This window comes from Plasmodium gonderi, assembly GCF_002157705.1.
Source record: "Plasmodium gonderi DNA, contig: Chr04, whole genome shotgun sequence".
Taxonomy (NCBI): domain Eukaryota; phylum Apicomplexa; class Aconoidasida; order Haemosporida; family Plasmodiidae; genus Plasmodium; species Plasmodium gonderi.
The window spans coordinates 704,715-725,667 of record NW_021628928.1 but is presented as its reverse complement, the minus strand read 5'-3'; the positions used below and the strand labels follow the sequence as shown (position 1 = coordinate 725,667).

The window sequence follows — 20,953 nt, the reverse complement described above, 5'->3', positions numbered from 1 at the left end:
TTGGATGTTGTAGTTCTAGCTGACGACTGAATTTTAATAGCTTTTTCCTCTAAATTTTTTTTATCATAAGTACGGTATGAACATTTTTTTTTTTTTTTTCTTGAAAAAACATTTGCTGCAACAAATAGGGCACCTTATTTTTCACAAATCGAAACGCCTTCCCGCTATGTACCCATTCTACAAACCGAATGGTTTATTATCATTATATTAGCATGTGCCCATATATATATATATATTTTTAAGGGGAGTTTCTATTTTCCATTTCCCTGGCTACTTTTTGTTATGTCCATTTTCATTATAAATACATAAAGTCTTTTTAACTATTTCTTACCCCTATTTTATAGGGAATTTAATGACACTTTTTTTTTGTTTTTCTTCCTTATTTTCTTCCTTATTTTTTTCCATATTTTCTTCCTTATTTTTTTCCTTATTTTTTTCCATATTTTCTTTCATATTTTCTTCCCATTTGTACAATTTCTCCTCATTTACGAAAAGCATCAGACAATCTCTACATCCCACCGACATGTTAGCACTCCATTTGAATGACATATTTGTTGATCTTTTTCAACTATAAAGTATTCGACAAATTGTGGCCAAAGTGTGGGGTACCCATTGAGATATGTTATTACATGTACAGTATTCTTCCCTTGAAGATCCAAAGAAGGGTATAAGTGGTGAATTGGTGAAGTAGTGAACCGGTGAGGGAATCCAAATCAACACGTTCTTATGTATGTATCACCACATTAGTGATCGAAGCTGTTTGATGAACTGACGTGCCGGACACCTCTGTTTACTCTTGCCAAAGCCAGATGGATCATTTGAAAAACATATCGCCCATCGATGGAAGATATAAAAAATCGTGCAGCGAAATTTCTGCATTTTTTTCTGAATATGCTTTAATAAAATATCGAATTATTGTAGAAGTACGATGGCTGCTGTTTCTTAATGAAAAGGAATTTTTTTTCCAAAAGGTAAGTGATAAATCAGTTGAGAAGCTGAAACAAATTGGTGAAAATATAACGGATAAAGACATAGAACGGGTTAAAATAATAGAGGAAGAAACAAATCATGATGTGAAGGCCGTGGAATATTTCATAAAAGAAAAGATTAAAGAATGTGAAAATAAAGAATTGATGGATATAAGCGAATATGTACACTACCTATGTACAAGTGAAGACATAAACAATATAGCGTATGGTGTATGTATAAAATTGTGCATAAATGATATAATACTTCCATATATAGTAGAAATACTGGATAAGTTAAAAGAGCTAGCCATGGAATATGCAGATATTCCATTATTATCCAGAACCCATGGACAGCCTGCATCTGCCACCACATTTGGAAAAGAAATAGCAAATTTTTACTGCAGAATATATCGCCATTTGAGTATTATAAAACAAGTGAAAATATGTGCAAAATTTAATGGAGCTGTAGGGAATTTTAATGCTCACAAAATTGCAAACAAAGATGTAGACTGGATAAGTAGTATAAAATATTTTATTGAAAATTATTTTGATTTAAAGTATGGTTTATATTGTACTCAAATACAAGATCATGATTATATATGTGAATTGTGTGATAGTTTAGCACGGACGAATAGTACGCTCATTGACATGTGTGTGGATATGTGGCTTTACATTTCAAATAATTTATTGAAATTAAAAGTAAAGAAAAAAGAAATTGGTAGTAGCACAATGCCACACAAAGTCAATCCAATTGATTTTGAAAATGCAGAAGGAAATTTACATATAGCTAATTCTTTCTTTAAATTGTTCAGTTCAAAATTACCAATAAGTAGATTACAGAGAGATCTATCAGATTCCACTGTTTTACGTAATATTGGTAGTTCCTTTTCTTACACTCTCATTGCATATAAATCAATCATAAAGGGATTGCAAAAAATAGATATCGATAAGAGAAATATGGATCAAGAACTGAACCATAATTGGTCTACATTAGCAGAACCAATTCAAATTATAATGAAAAAACACAATTATGCAGATGCATATGAGGAATTGAAAAATTTCACTCGAGGAAAAATTATTAACAAAGAAATTATGCAAGAATTTATTAAAACCAAGGGGAATTTATTACCCCAAGTTGCCATTAATCAGTTATTAGACTTGACACCTCATGAGTATACTGGCTATGCTAGCTATCTTGCCAAGAATGTACAGCACCTTGCAAAGGAATTCGATTCGGACAGAGAATGAGTGAGAAGGGAGACGACCCTGTGATTCTTTCTCAATTTATCCAATTTCAGGAACAATGTAAAACCGTTCCTTCAGGTATAGCTGAAGACATAGCTGCTATATATTTTTTGTAAAAAAGAAAGAAGTTTTATGCCTTTCTAACATTACTACACCCAGTTGTGGCTTTCTCCATATTAATACAAAACCATGGGAGAGTGGTACATACATATATATATATATATGTACGAATTGGGGAAGGCCATTATAGTTACGTCCTTTTTCTCCAAATTCATATGCCACCCTCACGACTTTGAAAATCATGAAAATTTATTCACCCCCTCACAATTCCTAAATGGAACATATATATGCATACATTTTCCTCTAACTTCATTGATACTTCATATGTGTAAAAATGGGCACGTTTGAAAATTTTAAAAAGTTTGCAAAGGATTATACCCACGCAATAACACATGAACAGCTAGCCGCTTACAAAAAAAAGACACAAAAATTCGCAGCTGAAATACCTGCTGTATTCATGTTTGATGGTTCCACTTCGCGAATCCTCACTGCACATGTGCAGACGTGCAAATGTACAGAGGAAAAAAAGGAGAGAAAAAAAAAAAAAGAAAAAAAAAGCACATTCATCTCTATCTTAATTTTTAGACAGTTATACAAAATTGAGATGATAAAATGAAATAAAATAAATGATCATATAATGCGTCTGTTTGAAATACATACATTTTTGAATTCATTTGGAAGAAATAATCCTATGAATTAATAGCGTTAACTTGATCCTCCCTCCATTTGGTCTAGTCTCCACCTAACTGCATGACTTCGTATCCCCCACCCTACCCCTTTTTAACTAGCCCAATAAGAGCATGGTTAAAAGGATGGAAAGGCTGAGAGAAATAAATGAACTAAATGCGGATGACGATGTAGTCAAAATACATCTACCTGCAAATAAAAACCCTTCTTTACAAACACACTTAACTCCAACGTTGCCAATTCTTATGCATATTTGATCTTCAGAACATCCACCATTATTAACTGAACATGATTTTTGTCCCTTATTTCCCATAATGTCACTTAGAACCATTGTATCTGTTATTCCCTTCTCTACACGGTTGTTCCTTAAGGCACTGTAATGTGGGATATCATCATCCAAATTATCTGAAACAGGAAGGAATATATTAGAAGAGAATATACAATATTTCATTGTAACGATCGGTTAGTATACATGCACCAAAAGAAGGTGGTGGTGGTGGGGATAAGGAAAAAAGTTAATGAACGAGGACCCTCGTTCCTATCTACTCATTTTCAAGTATTGGAAGGGAATCTTCATCAATCTTTCCATACGATAAATAACATGATATTATTTTTGCTATTATTATTATTGTTATTATTTTATTATTTTATTTTATTATTTTTTTTTTTACTTTTGAAGAAAGAGAAAAAAATGCTACTCACCTAAGTGAAGTTTATTTCCATCAGCACCGTTTTCTCCTGTGTTTTCTATGGCACTTCCGTCAGTGTTTTTACTTTCTGTTGATGTCGCTTCATTTTGTGTTGTTTCTCCTTCTTGCGAACCTTTTCCGTCTTCTGTTTTTACAGCACCTGGTGGATCATGCTTAGATATTTCTACTTCATTACTTTTAGATTCCAAATTTTTGTCATCTTGACTACCTCCGCTTTCAGGTAGATTTTCAGTTTTTATTTCACCTGTTCCTTGCCCTTCATCTTGCTTTTCACTCGCATTATTACCCGGATTTCCAGTTTCAGGGGTTGAAATCTGCGATTCTCCTTCCGTCGAAGTTGCTGCATCGGTATTACTATCATTTTGCTCACCATTTTCGTTAGGTTTTGGCTTTTCTTCTTCATTCTCACTATTTTTCTTCTCCTCAGAATTAGAGTCAGTTCTCTGATTGGCGGTTGAACCACCCTCTCCTACATTCTCTGATTGCTGTGTGCCACTAACTGTTTTATCATCACTTCCACTACTTTCACTACCACTTCCACTACTTTCACTACCACTTCCACCACCACCATTTCCACCGTTGCTATCCCCCACTAATGATCTGCTGGTGTGTGTGGCCCCCCTGTGAATATTTTTTAGGCCCAAAAAGGAACCATAGGAGGGACGTTTAAAATCGTAACAGCAGAAGAGGAACAAATGGATAGCTAATAGGACACGTAACATGGCCATTGTTCCACCAAAATCGATATAAATAAATATATATATATATATACAAGAATTAAAGAAAAAAAAAAAAAAAAATAGAAAAAATAAGGAAAATTAAAAAAAAAAAATAATAATAATAATAAACGAAAATTTTAAAATTAAAAATCTTACACAAGCAAATGAATTTCTCGCTGAAGTTCGATCTCTTTTTATTTAACGTTCTCCCTTTGTTTTGGTGGGTTTGTTCTGGTTCTAATTTGTTTTGTAGTGCAATAGCAACTCAGTAGCAATTTTGTTCCCTTTTCGATTTTTTTTTTTTTTTTTTTCTTTAGTTTTCCCTCTTTTTTCTTTTTTGTTGATTTTTTAACAAAGTAAAAATATGAAGAAAAAAAAAAAAAAAAAAAAAAAAAAAAAAATCACAGCTTCAGTTTTCTATTTTTTTTAATGTTCTTAAGTGCTTGAAACGGATCTCTTTTCGTACGAAATTTCCCTGAACGCATCCTAAAGAGAGAAATTGAAACCAAAATGGTAATAACAATACATGAAGCTTCCACTTGTGGATGTTGTTTGCGAAAAGAACTGATAGATCAAAATTAGCTCATTTCATGTGATGTGGTTGTCACTTGCACACTTTTAGATATGCATCTAATTTCTCCTTGTTACAACGAAAAAAAAAAAAAAAAAAAAAGGAAAAAATCAAAACCTTGTGAAAAAAAAATCGAACATTCCTAAATTTTTTTTTTTTCCCTCCTATAACATAATAAGGTACTACAATAAGTGCCAATTTTGTGGTGCACCAATTTTATTAAAAAAGCTTATTAGCCTTTGAAACGTTGTGAAGTAAATTTAAAAAAAAAAAAGATCAATAATAAATAGGTAAAAATATGCAAAAAAATGTGCCAAAAAATGTGAAAAAAAATGTGCCAAAAAATGTGAAAAAAAATGTGCCAAAAAATGTGAAAAAAAATATGCACAAAAACATGAAAAAAAATATGCACAAAAACAAGGACAAAAACATAGAAACACACACAAACATGTATATGATAAAAGGTGAAGAATTTTTTATTTTCCTAAATTCTTGAAAAGAGGTGAGGAGTTCTGCAAAATGGAGAATGGGCTTAAGCCATTGCGTTCAAATTGAGAGACTTCCAAAACGGTGCATTAAAAGCGGAAAGTTGTAAAATAAATTGTAAACGATTGGAAAATGAATTATACGAATGAATCGGAGAGAGAAAAAATACACACTAAAAACACGTACACTGTTGGAAGGAACTAATTTATCGAAGCTAAAATGATTATTACTAATAAAAACCAACAAAAAACTGAATTTAAGGAGGACGATTTTGATGATTTCACACATTCAATACCAACCAATTTATAACCAGGTTTACACAAACATTTAACAATCCCTTTCCCCAAATTCTCACATATTTTATCATTTCCACATCCGCCATTGTTATCTAAGCACAGATTTGCATTTTCATCCAATTCGTTTAAATCGTATAAATCATCATCTCCATTTTCATAATCTTCATAATGTTCAACATGATCATCATTTACTGTCCCTCCATTATTACCTTCCCCCAAATTAGCCTTGGTTTCTGCATTAATTGTATTAACTGAGAAAATGAATAAGGGAAGATTAAAATTTTGATTTGATTTCTTAACAATACAGTTAATAGGGCATTGAACTTGAATTGCATTTCGTTAGGATGTCTGTTTATCTAAACCGTTTTATTTCTTCTTTTTTTTTTTTTTTTTTTTTTTTCCCGCTTTTCCTACCTGTAGGGGTGTCCTTCCCCTTTGCAACTGTTGAAGGGGGGGTAGTGGCAGTGTTCGATGGATTATTTCCTCCATTCATATTATTCCCAGAAGAACTTGCGTTATCTGTTTTTGTGGGAGAATTCAAACCTTCAGTATTCTTCTCATTCGTATTTGTAGTACTACTTTTTGGATCACTTAAAATTCTTTTATATCTTAAAATGGTTCCAACATCTGCTAAGCTGTTACATATCGAGGTGTAGTATAATTTATCAAAATATAAGCTGAAGATAAAGAACAAGTTAAGAATTAATGAAAACTTTGCAACCTTCATTTTGAAAAATGAGCAGTACGGAGTGGAAAAAACGGTTAGGCCAAAAAAAAAAAAAAAAAAAAAAAAAAATTATTATTATTCCACAATGACAACCAACGACCTAAACTATTGTAAGCATTATAAAAACGCTAGAGTTTTGCAAAGGTATAAAACTGGCAAAAAATTAGAAATATTCAATATCAGGGGAAAAGGTACAAAATTAGGAAAAAAAAATAAAATAAAACTCTTTTCGAATATTTTCATTTTAGCTAATATTGTATTTCTAAAAATTTATAGCAAAAAAAAAAAAAAAAAATACATTACATATATATATATATATATAATATGTGCATGTGCGTATGATATCTCCGGTCCCACTTATCTTTTAGCTTTACATATTTCTCCTCAAACAAATTAATACATGCTTCCCCTGGAGAAAAACTCGATATACATTTTTATTTTGGAGCATTTTTTTTTTCTTTTTATCCCCTCCTCCAAATGGGTATATTTTTACCCAACCTGCGATTAGTAACAATGCTTAAATTGGTTGCATATCGGCACACGCATATTTACTTAATTCCCCATCGGTTACCCGTCTCATGTACATTCAAATACGCACTTATAAAATGTACAAGTGGATATACATATTCTCATACTCATGCAATACATCATGCGAAAAAATTCCCCTTCCTAGTATGCACATAATCTGTAAAGGAAAAAGAGTCATATTATCGCACCCATGTAACAAGAATAGTTCTTTTTCCCCTCATATACGCAAAATATATTTTACACCATAAGGAAGGAACTTTGTGTATTACTTCACCCCATTTCGTTAAAATGCATAAAGATATTATTTGTTTAAAAAAAAAAAAAAATGCTCACATAATGCATAAGAGTTAATAATTTATTAAAAAAATATAAAAAAAAAAAAAAAAAAAAAAAAAAAAAACAATCCTTTATTAAAAAAAAAAAAAGAAAAAAAAAAAAAAAAAAAAGATATTATTTGTTTAAAAAAAAAAAAAAATGCTCACATAATGCATAAGAGTTAATAATTTATTAAAAAAATATAAAAAAAAAAAAAAAAAAAAAAAGGATAAGCTATCCTTTATTAAAAATAGAGCAGGAAAAAAAAAAAAAAAAAAAAAAAAATGCGTAATGAAAAAATCTATGATTCCTTCCACCAAATGTGACGTTCTGATTATGTGGAATTATTTCTCCTTAAACAGATTGACATGTACCTAGCGTCATCATTACAACTACACTAAGTGACAATCTTTAATAATGTAAACTCAAACAACTTTGTCTTTTCCACTGTTTTAAGTAACGTTTATCAGCTATCTCTTTTTTTTTTTTTTCATCACATAGTTGTTACTAACCCTTTTTTTTTTATTTTTTTTTCCTTCTTTTTCGTTTTTTTGATCATTCTCCTATTGCTGCACTCAATTCAAAGTACATCTTCCGAAAAATTCACTTTGCAATTTTGTTCTTTCCATATATGAATTAATAATTTTTCTTTGTTCACTCGTCCCAGTTATGAACAAATTTACATTTTTTCAAAGAATGATTAATCGGTATATATAGCTAAAAGGAATAATAGTTGTAACTAGCATATCAAAGGTGTGGTACGTACTATGCACTCCACAATATCATATGGAAAAAAAATGAAATACTCCTCCTATGTGAACATATTTTTTAGTTAATATATAGGATTTCACAAAAAAAATATTAGTCTGGGATGTACATTATAAATAAATAAAGGTCGCAATGGATAAGTAACTTGGGAAGTATTCGTCTACACATTTGCTAAGGATGGGTAGTTCCCATGCATGCGTGTTTCTATATATAAATATATATTTGCAACCTCGTTTTGCGGTGTTCAGTTCTTTTTCAACGCATCCATCCTTGTATTTCTCATTCCCTTATTATTGTGAATAAGAAAAGACGCACAGAAAAAATACATGAGCAGAAAAAACAAAAAAACAGCCCCAAAGGACACAAACAGGAGCACATTTTTATACAATCTTTTTTCTTTAAATTTGTTCCCCATGGAAAAGGAATGGTTAGGAGTCTTTGAAAAAAGTTCTTATAGTAGAACGCATTCCTGTTAAACTATTTTTATTTTTTTTTTTTTTTCAAAATGATAATTTTTTATACTGAAACAATTGCACTCACCTACATTATTATATTCCGAATTGCGTTCTTCCCCATTTTGTTATTTAAATTTCCCTTTTATGCTTAGAGAGCAATTTGTCTCTTTCGCATAAATGAATGAACATGGTGTAACTATGTGGAAAAAAAAAAAAAAAAAAAAAAAAAAAGGCGGAAACTGCTTCCGACGTTATCACAACTACGATCTTTACTTACAGATGGGCATAACTTGGTAGAATATTTTTTATGTTTCTTTTCCCCCTGTTTGTAACATTTTTTACATATTCTGCTAGAAGCTTTTATTTGAAATTGAAACTTGAGCACACTAACGCCAGAAGCTATTTCATAAAAAAAAAAAAAGTTTTTACACATTTATTAACCAATTGAAAGGAGGGTACCAATTTCACTTTTTCACAACATTGACATGGGCACTGGATTAACTTAGTAACATCACCATATAAAAACTTAATGGAAAATCATATCCTACAAGTACTCATTTAATTCTACATAGAAAAGTATTTTCAACTGAATAGACAATAAAAAATGGATGGAAAAAAAAATAAAGACATGTGAAATTATTATGAACAGTTCATAATTATTTCATCTTTTAACATGATTTTTTTTTTTTTTTTTTTTTTTCACCATTTCGCTAGCACACCATATATGCGTTGCTCTTTGAGTGTTACTTTTAAGGTGTAGGTGATAAAATTAATAGGCTTAAAAGAAAGAAAAAAATAAATATCACAAAATAAGCAAAGCAACATAAAATAAAAGCTTAAAATCATATTTACAACATGAACAGTCAAGTAAAAAAAAGAAAAAAAGAAGAAAAAAAAAAGAAAAAAAAAAGGAAAATTGGGGATACTTAAGAACAATGTGTACATGTTTAAAAGTGCTCACACATAAATGTAAATATTTTTTTTTTTTTTTTTCGTGTTAAGCACATATTACGCACTATTTTTACTTCCACATTTCGCTTTGCAAAAAAAAAAAAAAAAAAAAAGTGTGTAATGTATATATATATATATACATGTGTATACTTATAAAAAGGAAGCATAAGTTAAGACATTTTTTTTTTTTTTTTTGTTAATATTCCTGTTACTTTCTTTTGAATGGGTACAATTCAACAATTGTTTTTCTCGTCTCGTATTTTTTGTTGAGTGTAAGCATAACGACTTTGCTTCATGTCTAATTGATTTACCTGTGTGTCCACTCATTTTTGTGCAGCTTGTAGAATAAAGTTTTAAAAACTTTTGAAAAATTGGCAAAGCTGAGTACCATTGATATGGAGTAAGAATTCCTCCATATACAGATTGGTTTAACCTTGTGGAGATCAAAGAGTAAACATGTGCATAAACATGTACATGCTTATATATATATATACATGTGTATTTTTTTTTTTTTTTTTCATCCTGCTTAATGCTCATAACATTCGTGTGCAAACCTGTTTACTTACTCAATAACGTTGAGAAGGTGTTTTTTTTCTAACAACCATAACAAAGAAGTTAGGCTTATCTTGTCCCCATAGGACCAGGAAAATATGACGCATGCATACATGTGTGTACATAATGATAGTGTATACCTTTTGTGGGGAACCTAATTAGCTTACACAAGTTTATTTGCAACACTTTGAAATGGTTGTGTTAACAACTGTGAAGAAGGCGACAATGGAGACGAACAAGTACTCATATCTATCTCTTGTAGAGACCTCCTTTTGTCAAGCTCAACACATGTAACACTTTTATACATAATAAACAACCATAATACTTTTGAAACATAGCATACATTTGACCTTATTATTACTTAATTTTTAAAGGGTAAGAAAAGAAAAAAGTATGTAAAGCATAATGCAACTAGTTTTGTTATCGTAATTACAAACTTTATTGATTCCACTTTCTACCACCCGAAGATATAAGAACTAATAATGCTCAAGTTTTTCCCACTATTCCTTCACCTTTTAGGCCAAATGGTGTTTTTAATATAATACACATTTATTCGAACAATTTCATATACACATTCTTATAAATTTCACACATTTCATAATATTTTTAAACCTCAAACGCGTTACCCCATTTTATCGTGATTTGCAAAACTATTCATGTGTGTGTTTGTGTGTGCGAAAAGGGAGCCAATGCACATATACACACATTGCAGCGCATCAGAAGTTATGAAACTATAATTTGACGTTTCTGAGCCAATTGTTACATTACCATTAGGGGAGTTTAACATTATATTTTTTTCCAAAAAGGAACATGAGTACTGATACATGGAGTATACTATATAGGTACAATAATGATGATATAAAAAGCTTAACTGAATGGAGAAAAAACAAAGGACATGCTCAAAACATTTCCGATGACTTCCAACTTAGCAAAAAGTGTATTCTACATACAGACACGGGCATGTATCAGTGTAAGATTCAGCAGGGTGCAAAAAAGGGAGCCGTTAAAATGGAAGAAGACATGGATGATAAGTATCAGCTAAGCGATAAATGTGAAAAACATTTAGTTGTAGAGAAAAATGGACAAGGTAAAGAACCAAATGATGAAGCCGAGGGAAACGATTCAAATATAAATGAACACGCATTTAAACTGAAAAATAATAGTAAGTTTATAAAAAATAGGAATGGTCAAATACACAAAATAGTTAACAAATCAAAGTCAGACTATTTATCTTATAAACTTAAGAACAATCTAAGTTTAGTAGGAAACTTCGTGAATCATGAAAAAACAGTTCTTCACAATAATTCATATCAACACACAAATTCATTTCACAGAAATAATGCTTATCGTTGCATAAACTCAGTTCATCACAACAATGGCGGATATAACCAATTATACACATTAACAAATGAAGATATGAAACATTTCTTAGATGAAAGCTCACAACTTTTACCAGAAATCAGAAGGTACACCCTAAACAACACGTTAGATGAGAATATTTCAAAAGATCAGTCTAAAGAAAAATGTCTTATAAGAAACGTAACCAACATGGGATCCATTAGGGGGGAAAATGAAGTTTTAAATATGTCATTTCCACGTGGAGTAGAAAAAAAAATGTTCACACTGACAAAGGAAAAAGAATCTGATGAATGTGAAGGGGAAACATCTAATGAACATTTTCATTTATGCGTAGATGAACGAAGCAATAATGAATTATTTGAAGACATATCAAAAAGTAATAATTATTTTGAAAAAGTGGGAAAAGATTCTCCAGGTTACATAAATGGAGAAAGAAATTTAAATGAGAAAAAAAATAGGATCATCGTAAAAGAGTCCAAATTATTTATTCGACAAGAACATGGAACCTCAGAGCTGACGAAAGAAAAACACACTACTATTGATAACATTACGGGGAAAAAGAACAATCTGATGAATGAGGAAAATGAAATTACTTGCATTTCATATGTAAAAGAACGGGATAGAAGTAGAAGACGCGCTGTTATGATGGATAAAGAAATACAACAAAACACAGATAGAGGATCACTATCCCAATCCGATCATAGCGATTTGAAAAAAAAAAATTTTCATTTTTCAGGTAGAAAAAAAAAAGGGGGTAATACAGAGAAAGGTAAAAAAAGTATAAATTACAAAAGCATCTACAAAAATGTGCGTGAAAAATTGGTAGTACACCAGAATAATACCATGCTGGATCATCATAAATGGCTTCAGAAATGCCCTCACGTGGACGTTAATCATTTTAGAATTCCAAATGAAGATTTATATAAGAAAGAAAATATAAAAGATGTGTCTCGAGAAGTATTGTCAATGATTTCAAATGAAATGCACGATTATACAACGGAAACGTGGAAACCGATCAATAGGCATAGCAATTGTTCCTCTGCTATGAATTCTAGAGATGAAAATACCAATATGCGTAATTCTAGTTCTGGTACTTTTGAACATACTGGTCGCAGAAGCAGCAAGGGAAAGTCCAGCAACGGTAAATATGGTTTCAATGAGAAACATATTAGTAAGAGTAATTTGGGGATGGAAAAAAATGCGAAATTAAATAACCCATTCGATGATTCTAATGGCACTACTTTTGGAGCAAATGATTCGTTTTTGTTAACCATGGCAGAAGAAAAAAAATGCCACTATAATACTCGCAATGCCCATACATCAAATAATTTTTTTGAGAAGTATAAAAGTGTGCAATTTTGCGATTCTCTGGAGAATTCGCACTTTTGGAAAAAACACATTCTGGAGGTGTTAAAGAAAAGCGCAAAAGGAGAAAAAAAAATGGAAAAAGAAATGGAAAAACAGATGGAAAAAAAAATGGAAAAAAAGATTGAAAAAAAAATGGAAAAAAAAAAGGAAAAAAAAATGGAAAAAAAGAAGGAAAAAAAAATGGAAAAAAAGAAGGAAAAAAAAATGGGAAAAAAAAATGGTAACCACATAGGGGAAAAAAAATTTATGTGTAAAATTACCTGTAATGCACTAAAAGCGAAAATTCCTTATGTGACACAGACGAATAGTACTGATGCTAACTCTTTGACAAATTTTGTTCCCAAAAGTATAGGGAGCATAGAAAGTGTCACCACCAAGGGGAAAAGTGCCGACATTGCCTGTGGCGTCAGAACTCGGAACCCTATTAATGGCCACGCTGGGAGTGCAACGAGAAGGGACAATGACAACAAAGGAGAACATAATTACAGTAGGGCAAGGACCCAGCACATTAATAATTGCCTCGACATTATATGCAGTGGCAATGCCTCTCTCGGTTGCGATAAGGGAGAAAAAAAAAAAAGGCATGACGGAAAAGGGGGAGAGTTCGCGGGAAAAAGTAACGTTTTAATTTGCGACAAACGTGGTAGTTGGTGCAGTACAAAAATGAGCGACATTGAAAATCACAATAGTGTTTGCAATTTTAACCACAACAATGGTAGAAGTAGTAATAGCAGCAGAAATGGCAGAAGTAGTAATAGCAGCAGTAATGGCAGAAGTAATAACAGCGACAAAATCAGGAACAATAGTAGTGGCAGCCTCTTTTTGAGTGAACCACTTTTAAATGCCGATGAAAAAGAGGGGGCAAGCAACCCTTCAGTAGATGTTTTTTTTCCCCACGTTAGTCCAATAATTAATAGCAAGAATTCATATAACATGCTAACAAAATCCAACAATTCAAAGATCGTGATAAATGAAAAAATTAAAATAAACTACCCCGATGGAAGACCCATTACACAGTGCAACGGGAATGGAAAATTTCTTCAAGGGGATGAAGTGAAAAAAGGAGACTCGCAAATGAAACATGGAAATGATTGCATAAACAACATGGTTAGTGGAAGTGTGAAGGCGTCCGTTACCATCAAGATAGGGCATAATAAGTTTGTAAAGGACTATGATGAAGATTGTACTATCGAGGACATCAGAAATGACAGCAGCGAGGATTACAGTCATGATAAATATGCGTTCAGTGCACACACTGAAGAGTTAGGGGGCGATGAACCCAACTGCATAAATAATCATGTAAATCTTCCAAGTAATGACAAAGATGCATTAAATAGCTTCGATGTAACATGTGAAGATTGCCGAGATGTGAATGGGAACCAGATGGAAGATATTTTCTCGAGTAACGACATCCTTGTTAAGGACATTGAAGAGATAAAAATGAACAAAATGTTTTTTGAAGAAATTTGCATATTCAGAATCCATGAAAAGAATGACGAGAATAGTGAAAGTAGTGGCAGGAAGGAACAAAAGAACAACCCATTTGAGTACCACTTGGAAGGACATGGCGCAAGAATTTTGCATCACAAACATAGCATCCAGGATGTTGATATAACAAAATTAGTATTAAACAAAAATTGCTATGAACAAATAAACCATGAAGTTCAAAATTTGATGAAGGAAGAAGACACATACGAAATAGAAATGAATGTTGGGTTGGTTTTTAGAAAATATATTTCTATCGTGATAAATTTAGCATGCAATTACTTACTTATTAAGAAAAATGAAAAGAACATAATAACATGCATACCGTATAGCAACATTTTAGAAGTTAGTATAATCAAGAGAAGCAAGAAAAAGAAAGATAGATACTTATTCAAATTAGTATACGTTTTTAAAAAGAAGGAACAGTATGAAAAAAATGTTACGTTACTGTTTCGATCGAACAGAATGGAAGTATTTGAAAAGATTAACAGTAAAGTAGAACCCAATTCAGTAGAAAGAAAGGACCCCAGATGTAAAGAGTACCTAGATATAGAATCTGTTTATAGCTACATGGTAGAAAAGCACAAAAAAGCATATCTATTATATTTGAAGCATTTGCTACATATAACAGAAAGGGTGTGTAGAAGACACATTTTAAAATATGCCTTTATTGAATTAAAAAAAAAATGTGATCATGAAAAAAAAATTCAACAAATGAAGAAAGAACGAGATAAAGCAGTGCAGAATGTAGCAGATAAGTTAGATTTTTGGATGAAGAAAAGATTGCAAACTTATTTTAATGTACTCGTTATAAAAAGTTACGAAACTAGTTTTATAAATTATCAGGTGAAAACAAATAATATGTTATTTAATATGCTTGTAAAGGAAAAAAGTTCTTATCAAGAGATTGTAGAAAGACAGAGTTTTCTACTATTATTTCATGTATTGTCAAATATGTATAAAAGAAAAATGAGCAAATATTTCCGATGTTTTGTAAATAACAATAGAACTTTGAGTAGGAGGAAAAATGCTGTTTGTTATTCACTAACTCGTGTGAATGGTATTATGTTAAATTATGAAAGAAGAATAAAATGTCATGTCATCTCAAAGTTAAAATTTAACTATGATTATGTAACATATTTTGTTTTCGTCATGTATAAGATATATATGCGTCGAGTTTTCCTTGGCTACATACATCTGAGGGATAACAAAAATGGAAAAAAAATTGTCATCGAGAAAAGTGTGTACAAAATGATTAAGGTCTTATCCAAAATGGTAGAAAGTCAAAAGTTTTACGCTTTTTTAAAATTACAGAAATATATTTTTCACGAAATGGATAGAAAAAATAAGCTTATCTGTAACCGTTTAATGTATACAAATAATGAACTGTGCCAGAATTTGGACAAAGTAGCAATTGAAAAGGGCATTAACAAAGTTGAGAGCTTTTACAAATTTAAAATGAAAGAATATTTATTAAAATATTTTTATATATTAAAAGGTCCACAAGCAGCAAATATCATACAATTCAAAAATCGTTCCCTAAAATATTGTGGAATCTTTTCATTCATTTTAAATAAAATAATCCAAAAGAAAGTACAAGACTTGTTCTTCATATTTGTTTTGAAATGTTATCAAACTAATAATAAAAACAGGCTCTTATATGCAATGAAGTATTTGAATCAAATTCTAGAAAAGAAAGAAAAAACAAATGTTATGAATCTTTTGCAGATGTATGATACATATCCTTGCTTATTTCAGTACAGACATTTGACGAAAATAGAAATCTTTGCTAAAAGTGTTGATAATTTTATCACCTTTTGTAACAAAAAATTGCTATTAAACTTTTTGTTAAAGTTACAACATTTGAAATATCAAGAACGGTTTATAAAAGCATACAAATGCATTGAAAGCTTATACAAGATAATCAGGATTGTAAATAAGGAAATAAATTCACGTATGCAAATGTCATTTCAACTCCTTTTGCAAAATGCGAACAAAAAAAATAATGATATACTTAAGGAGAAGATATTAAAAACAAACAAAAAAAAAACACAGTTAAAATTTAATTATAAAAAAGCACTCTCTTCTCCAGCACCATTTTTGGACAGCAAAAAGGAGTGCCTCTTCTACCACCTTGACCTTCCACTTCCATCTACTTCCGATTCGCTGAGTCTTTTCAAGCGTTACCCCTATCTTTTTTACAACTCTGATATATCTCCCGAGCGCACCACAATGGCCGGTATGTACTCTTTCAAGTGGTTCAAATGGGAGAACTATGAAAAACGAGAGGGTCCCTTCCCTCTGTCTGGTTGCCTCTCTGCCTGTCGTCCTGTGTATATAACTACATACCTGTCTATTTAGTTATCTATTTAGCTATCTATTTAGCTATATATTTAGTTATCTATTTAGTTATCTATTTAGCTATCTATTTAGTTATCAATTTATATATCTATTTAGTTATCAATTTATCTATTTATTTACTTATCTATTTAGCTATCTATTTAGTTATCAATTTATCTATTTATTTACTTATCTATTTACCTATCCATGTCTTGTCTGAGATGGTGGCCCTTCGTTTCCATTCTCTTCCATTCGCAGCTTCTTAACTGCATAATAGCCATGTGTTTACATGCCATTATTACACATTATTCCATTACCCTTACCCTCCCCCATCTCAACTCAGATGACAACTTTTCACTGACCTCAAACGACAATGGGTCCAACATTTTTTCCTACGACTATGAAGGTAAGCCTGAATGCACATTCCTCTACTCCATCCCAACACTGCATGCACGCACGAGAGAAGATGCATGGGCAGATGCATGAGAAGTGGATGTGAAGTGGATGAACAGATGCATGCACATATACACGCTCCCATTTCACCTCCCCCGTTGCAGACATGGACAAGATTAAACGGAAAATTTGCGATTTTAATAACCGAATGAGTAACGTCAAATTGTAGCAGTATATTCTCTGTGTGTATGAAGAAGAAAAGGGGAGACGATGATAATGTTTTTGATTCTTTCATTACAAACCCAGTGAATCGATGCATTTTGTATGTTGTCCGAGTGGTTGTTTAGTGCAATTTTCGCTGAAATTGGATGTAAGTTGACAGAAACAAACATTCCCTTGATCTATTCGTTTGTCAGTTCATATTTCTTTCCACATTTCTAATTATTTATCCGCTTAATTGTCGATGCAACTGTCTATTCCTTCCCATCTCTTTTTTTTTTTTTTTTTTTTCTTTTTTGTGTACTTATTCGATACATTCCCACGTATTCATACATTTGTCTTTATTTTTGAAGTTCAGTTTTGTAACACCTCCAATGTTTGCACCTTCACTTTACATTTGATTGATCTCGTCTCATAACTACCCATGTCTCCTGCTTCATATATTATTACAAAAAATTCAAACTCATTAAAAATGTTTGGTAAGCAGAGGGGAATGGGTAAAAGTTTTACAGTCCAAGACTAGTCATTCTTCATCTGCCACGATTGATTATTAATTAGTGCTTATTAGTTAGTGCTTATTAGTTAGTGCTTATTAGTTAGTGCTTATTAGTTAGTGCTTATTAGTTAGTGCTTATTAGTTAGTGCTTATTAGTTAGTGCTTATTAGTTAGTGCTTATTAGTTAGTGCTTATTAATTACTACTTATTTATTACTACTTATTAATTAGTGCTTATTAATTACTACTTATTAATTACTACTTATTGGTTAATACTTATTAATTGCTACTTATTGATTATTACTTTTTTTTTTTTTTTTTTTCTTCCCTTTTGACAACCCGATAATTTGCTCCTGCAAATGTACATTTATACATATACATGTACGATAAAAACTATTTTTACCTGATCATGAAGAGGAAAACTAGTTCTATATACCCTCCTTCAGAACATCTCATCATTTCGGACGTCATCATAAAAAAAAAAAAAAAAAAAATATTTTTTACGGCTCTTATGAGGGGTAAGAGGGAAAGAAGTTGTGTCCACATAGGTTCGTGATGAAAACAAGAAAAATCACTTGGTCCATCCACTTCACCACCTTCCCAAGAAAAAAAAAAATCTCTTGTACGCATTCCATAGGTTCGCCAATAAGAAATAAAACGTAGCACATTGCTCGTTCTGGAAGGAAAATATTGAGAAGTTTACTTAAAAGGTGTATAACAACATTTCCTCTCTATATATCTTCATCACTTCTCCATTTCATCACTTCTCCATTTCATCACTTCTCCATTTCATCACTTCTTCATTTCATCACTTCTTCATTTCATCACTTCTTCATTTCATCACTTCTCCGTTTCATCATTTCACTATTCCTCATTCAGAAAACACGATCCATTCAAGGGTTCCGCACGAAGGAAGCCCCCCACCCCTCCTCTGATGACATTTACCTCATGTGTTATTCACCCTTGGGACGGTGGATGGGCACCTGAGTGTAAATTTCGTGTTAGGATCGAAACTTATCTTTCAATACAGCGTTTTTTTCCCTCAAAATACCTCCCTTTAATGCTCCTTTAACCAAGTCCATCAGCAAATGCAACCGCTTCCACAAGCGCAACCACGTTGGAGCAAAACTTAGAAAAAGTTTACGTCAAATGAATTTCCACAAGAACACTTTGAAGAAATGTTTTGAATATTTTCAATGATGAATTTCTTTGAAATGAGATTATTTGTGTAATGTATTCTGGAGTTCCTCAAAATTTCAGCAGCCTGCTTGTCAATTATTACAATACATTCTTTATCATATACAATTAAATCTTTTTCTTTTATATTATTTTTATCCATTAATGAAAAAGAGTACTGAAAACCAGAACATCCACCAGCTTCTACAGATACTTTTAAAGCCTTGGAATTTTTATATTTCAAATTCACTTGTTTCATTTTATTTATAGCATCCTGAGTTAGTTCTATAATTTCGTTCTTATCACACTTTTGATTATTTCCATTCATAGGAGTTGAAGAAAATACTACCTTCATGAATGAGTTCTGAAATTTGGGTGAACAATAACATGATGGTCCAACTTTCCCCTTTAAGAAGCGAAACATTTTTTTTTTTTTTTTTTCAACTATTCTGTCTGTTCAGTTCTATTTGATTCGTATGCATATATAATATTCATAAAGATATGCCGATTTATGAATACATTTATAAGTGTGTGAATGTATAACGGTTGAGAATATCCAATGGATTTATCTGCTATGCATGTGCATGTGGTATCTTATGTTTTCTCTTTTCTTCTACTGCTTTATGTAGAGATATATACACACACACATATATATATGTGTTTATATATGTGTGTATATATGTGTATATATTATGTCAACTGTAGTCGTAACAACAGTGGGGGTACCCTCATTTGGTTGTGCCCAGTGTTCAATTTTAAAATGTTTCTCCCTAATTTGTTGTGTCTCTACATTCCTCAGTGTCCAAATTGAAGCATAGCAAAATGAAATGGCTTTTCCAAAATGTGTGCATCAGAAGTGTGATTTCAACACTTCGTGTTGTTGTAATGAATAATCTGGTTACAGAGACTTCGAAGGGGAATGTAGGTCGGATCTGTACTTACCCTTCCCTTTCCTGTGAATGTACATTCTTAAAGGGTGGAACTGTGGGCGTGGGGTTGTTATTGTTTATGAATCCTTGCGGAAAAGCACTTACATAGCATGGCACATGTGCATATGTATAAAGATATGTATATACATATGTACCTATACAGACACTTCCCGTGAGTAGCAATTTTTGCAAATTAATTTTATGGTGAAAACTTTTACAGGAAAAAAGTAAAACTCATTTGATGAGAAGAGTACAGATTTTCTCACAAATGTTTTTACAACATCCTGGTACGTTTTTTCTGCGTATTTTTCTTTTCGTGCAAAATTAAAAGGAGAAAAAAAAAGAAAAGAAAAAATAAAAAAATTCCTTGTAGGAACACTGTCACATTGAATAAGTTTCCACAAATTGGGTGAAAAGCAAAAAAGGGAAAAAAAAAAAAAAAAAAAAAAAAACACCGAATTTATGTTTCCCACGGTTTTACCTTGTAAATGCGAAAAAGCTTCTTTTTTTTTTCTCTCTTTTTTTGAAACCTCCTTTGAGGGTCCATAAAAGTAACAACGCAAAAATATAAATTCACTACTTTTGATTGACAAAGGTTTTTTTAATGGCTTTCATATTTATACACGAAAGAGATGGCAAAACTGTGCTCGTACAAATTGTACATATTTATGTTCAAGCAACATATTTTGGGAGAAAGAAAAATGGAGAAAAATTCGGATAAGTTAAAAAGCTCTATTTGATTAGGCTGAGGCATGCATGTGTCCAGGTTAAGTTAGAAGTAAAAACCTTTCCGTTGCCGCCTTAATTTAAGACAACAGAACAAGGGGGAAAACCATGAGTACATATATGTGTACATATACATACGCATACACATGTATGTATGTACGTAAGTATATAATATATGTAAACACATGTACACGCGTGATGAACGAATTATAAGTCTATTAAACAATATCACAAATCGTGTTGTGAGATTTAGTCAGTTAATGTTATTTGTATATAAAACATCTCAAGTGACGCACCCAAATAGCGGGAGGGGAAAAAAACAAGAACAAAAAAAAAAAAAAAAAAAAAAAAAAAAAAAAAAAAAAAAAAAAAAAAAAAAAAAAAAAAAAAAAAGTAAAAACAGACAATATAATTATCAAAAAAAA

General features: G+C 31.4%; 5 protein-coding genes across 5 annotated transcripts; 2 read left to right on the top strand and 3 right to left on the bottom strand.

Moving 5' to 3' along the window:
* Positions 1 to 809: 809 nt before the first annotated feature.
* On the top strand, positions 810 to 2,216 carry PGO_041460 (adenylosuccinate lyase; the record flags this gene model as incomplete). Its single annotated transcript, XM_028686334.1, has 1 exon — positions 810 to 2,216. The coding sequence occupies one exon, from the start codon at positions 810 to 812 to the stop codon at positions 2,214 to 2,216; it is 1,407 nt and encodes a 468-aa protein (XP_028542135.1).
* An 841-nt stretch (positions 2,217 to 3,057) lies between these two features.
* Positions 3,058 to 4,398, bottom strand: PGO_041450 (merozoite surface protein 5; the record flags this gene model as incomplete). Its single annotated transcript, XM_028686333.1, has 2 exons — positions 3,058 to 3,365; positions 3,663 to 4,398. The coding sequence occupies 2 exons, from the start codon at positions 4,396 to 4,398 to the stop codon at positions 3,058 to 3,060; spliced, it is 1,044 nt and encodes a 347-aa protein (XP_028542134.1).
* Positions 4,399 to 5,646: 1,248 nt separating this feature from the next.
* PGO_041440 (merozoite surface protein 4) lies at positions 5,647 to 6,469 on the bottom strand (the record flags this gene model as incomplete). The annotated part of the gene is made up of 2 exons (XM_028686332.1): positions 5,647 to 5,993; positions 6,157 to 6,469. 2 exons carry the CDS (start codon positions 6,467 to 6,469, stop codon positions 5,647 to 5,649), a joined length of 660 nt encoding a protein of 219 aa, XP_028542133.1.
* Positions 6,470 to 10,848: 4,379 nt separating this feature from the next.
* On the top strand, positions 10,849 to 17,212 carry PGO_041430 (hypothetical protein, conserved; the record flags this gene model as incomplete). Its single annotated transcript, XM_028686331.1, has 2 exons — positions 10,849 to 16,489; positions 17,148 to 17,212. 2 exons carry the CDS (start codon positions 10,849 to 10,851, stop codon positions 17,210 to 17,212), a joined length of 5,706 nt encoding a protein of 1,901 aa, XP_028542132.1.
* A 1,614-nt stretch (positions 17,213 to 18,826) lies between these two features.
* Positions 18,827 to 19,297, bottom strand: PGO_041420 (iron-sulfur cluster assembly accessory protein; the record flags this gene model as incomplete). Its single annotated transcript, XM_028686330.1, has 1 exon — positions 18,827 to 19,297. The coding sequence occupies one exon, from the start codon at positions 19,295 to 19,297 to the stop codon at positions 18,827 to 18,829; it is 471 nt and encodes a 156-aa protein (XP_028542131.1).
* Between the last annotated feature and the right edge of the window lie 1,656 nt (positions 19,298 to 20,953).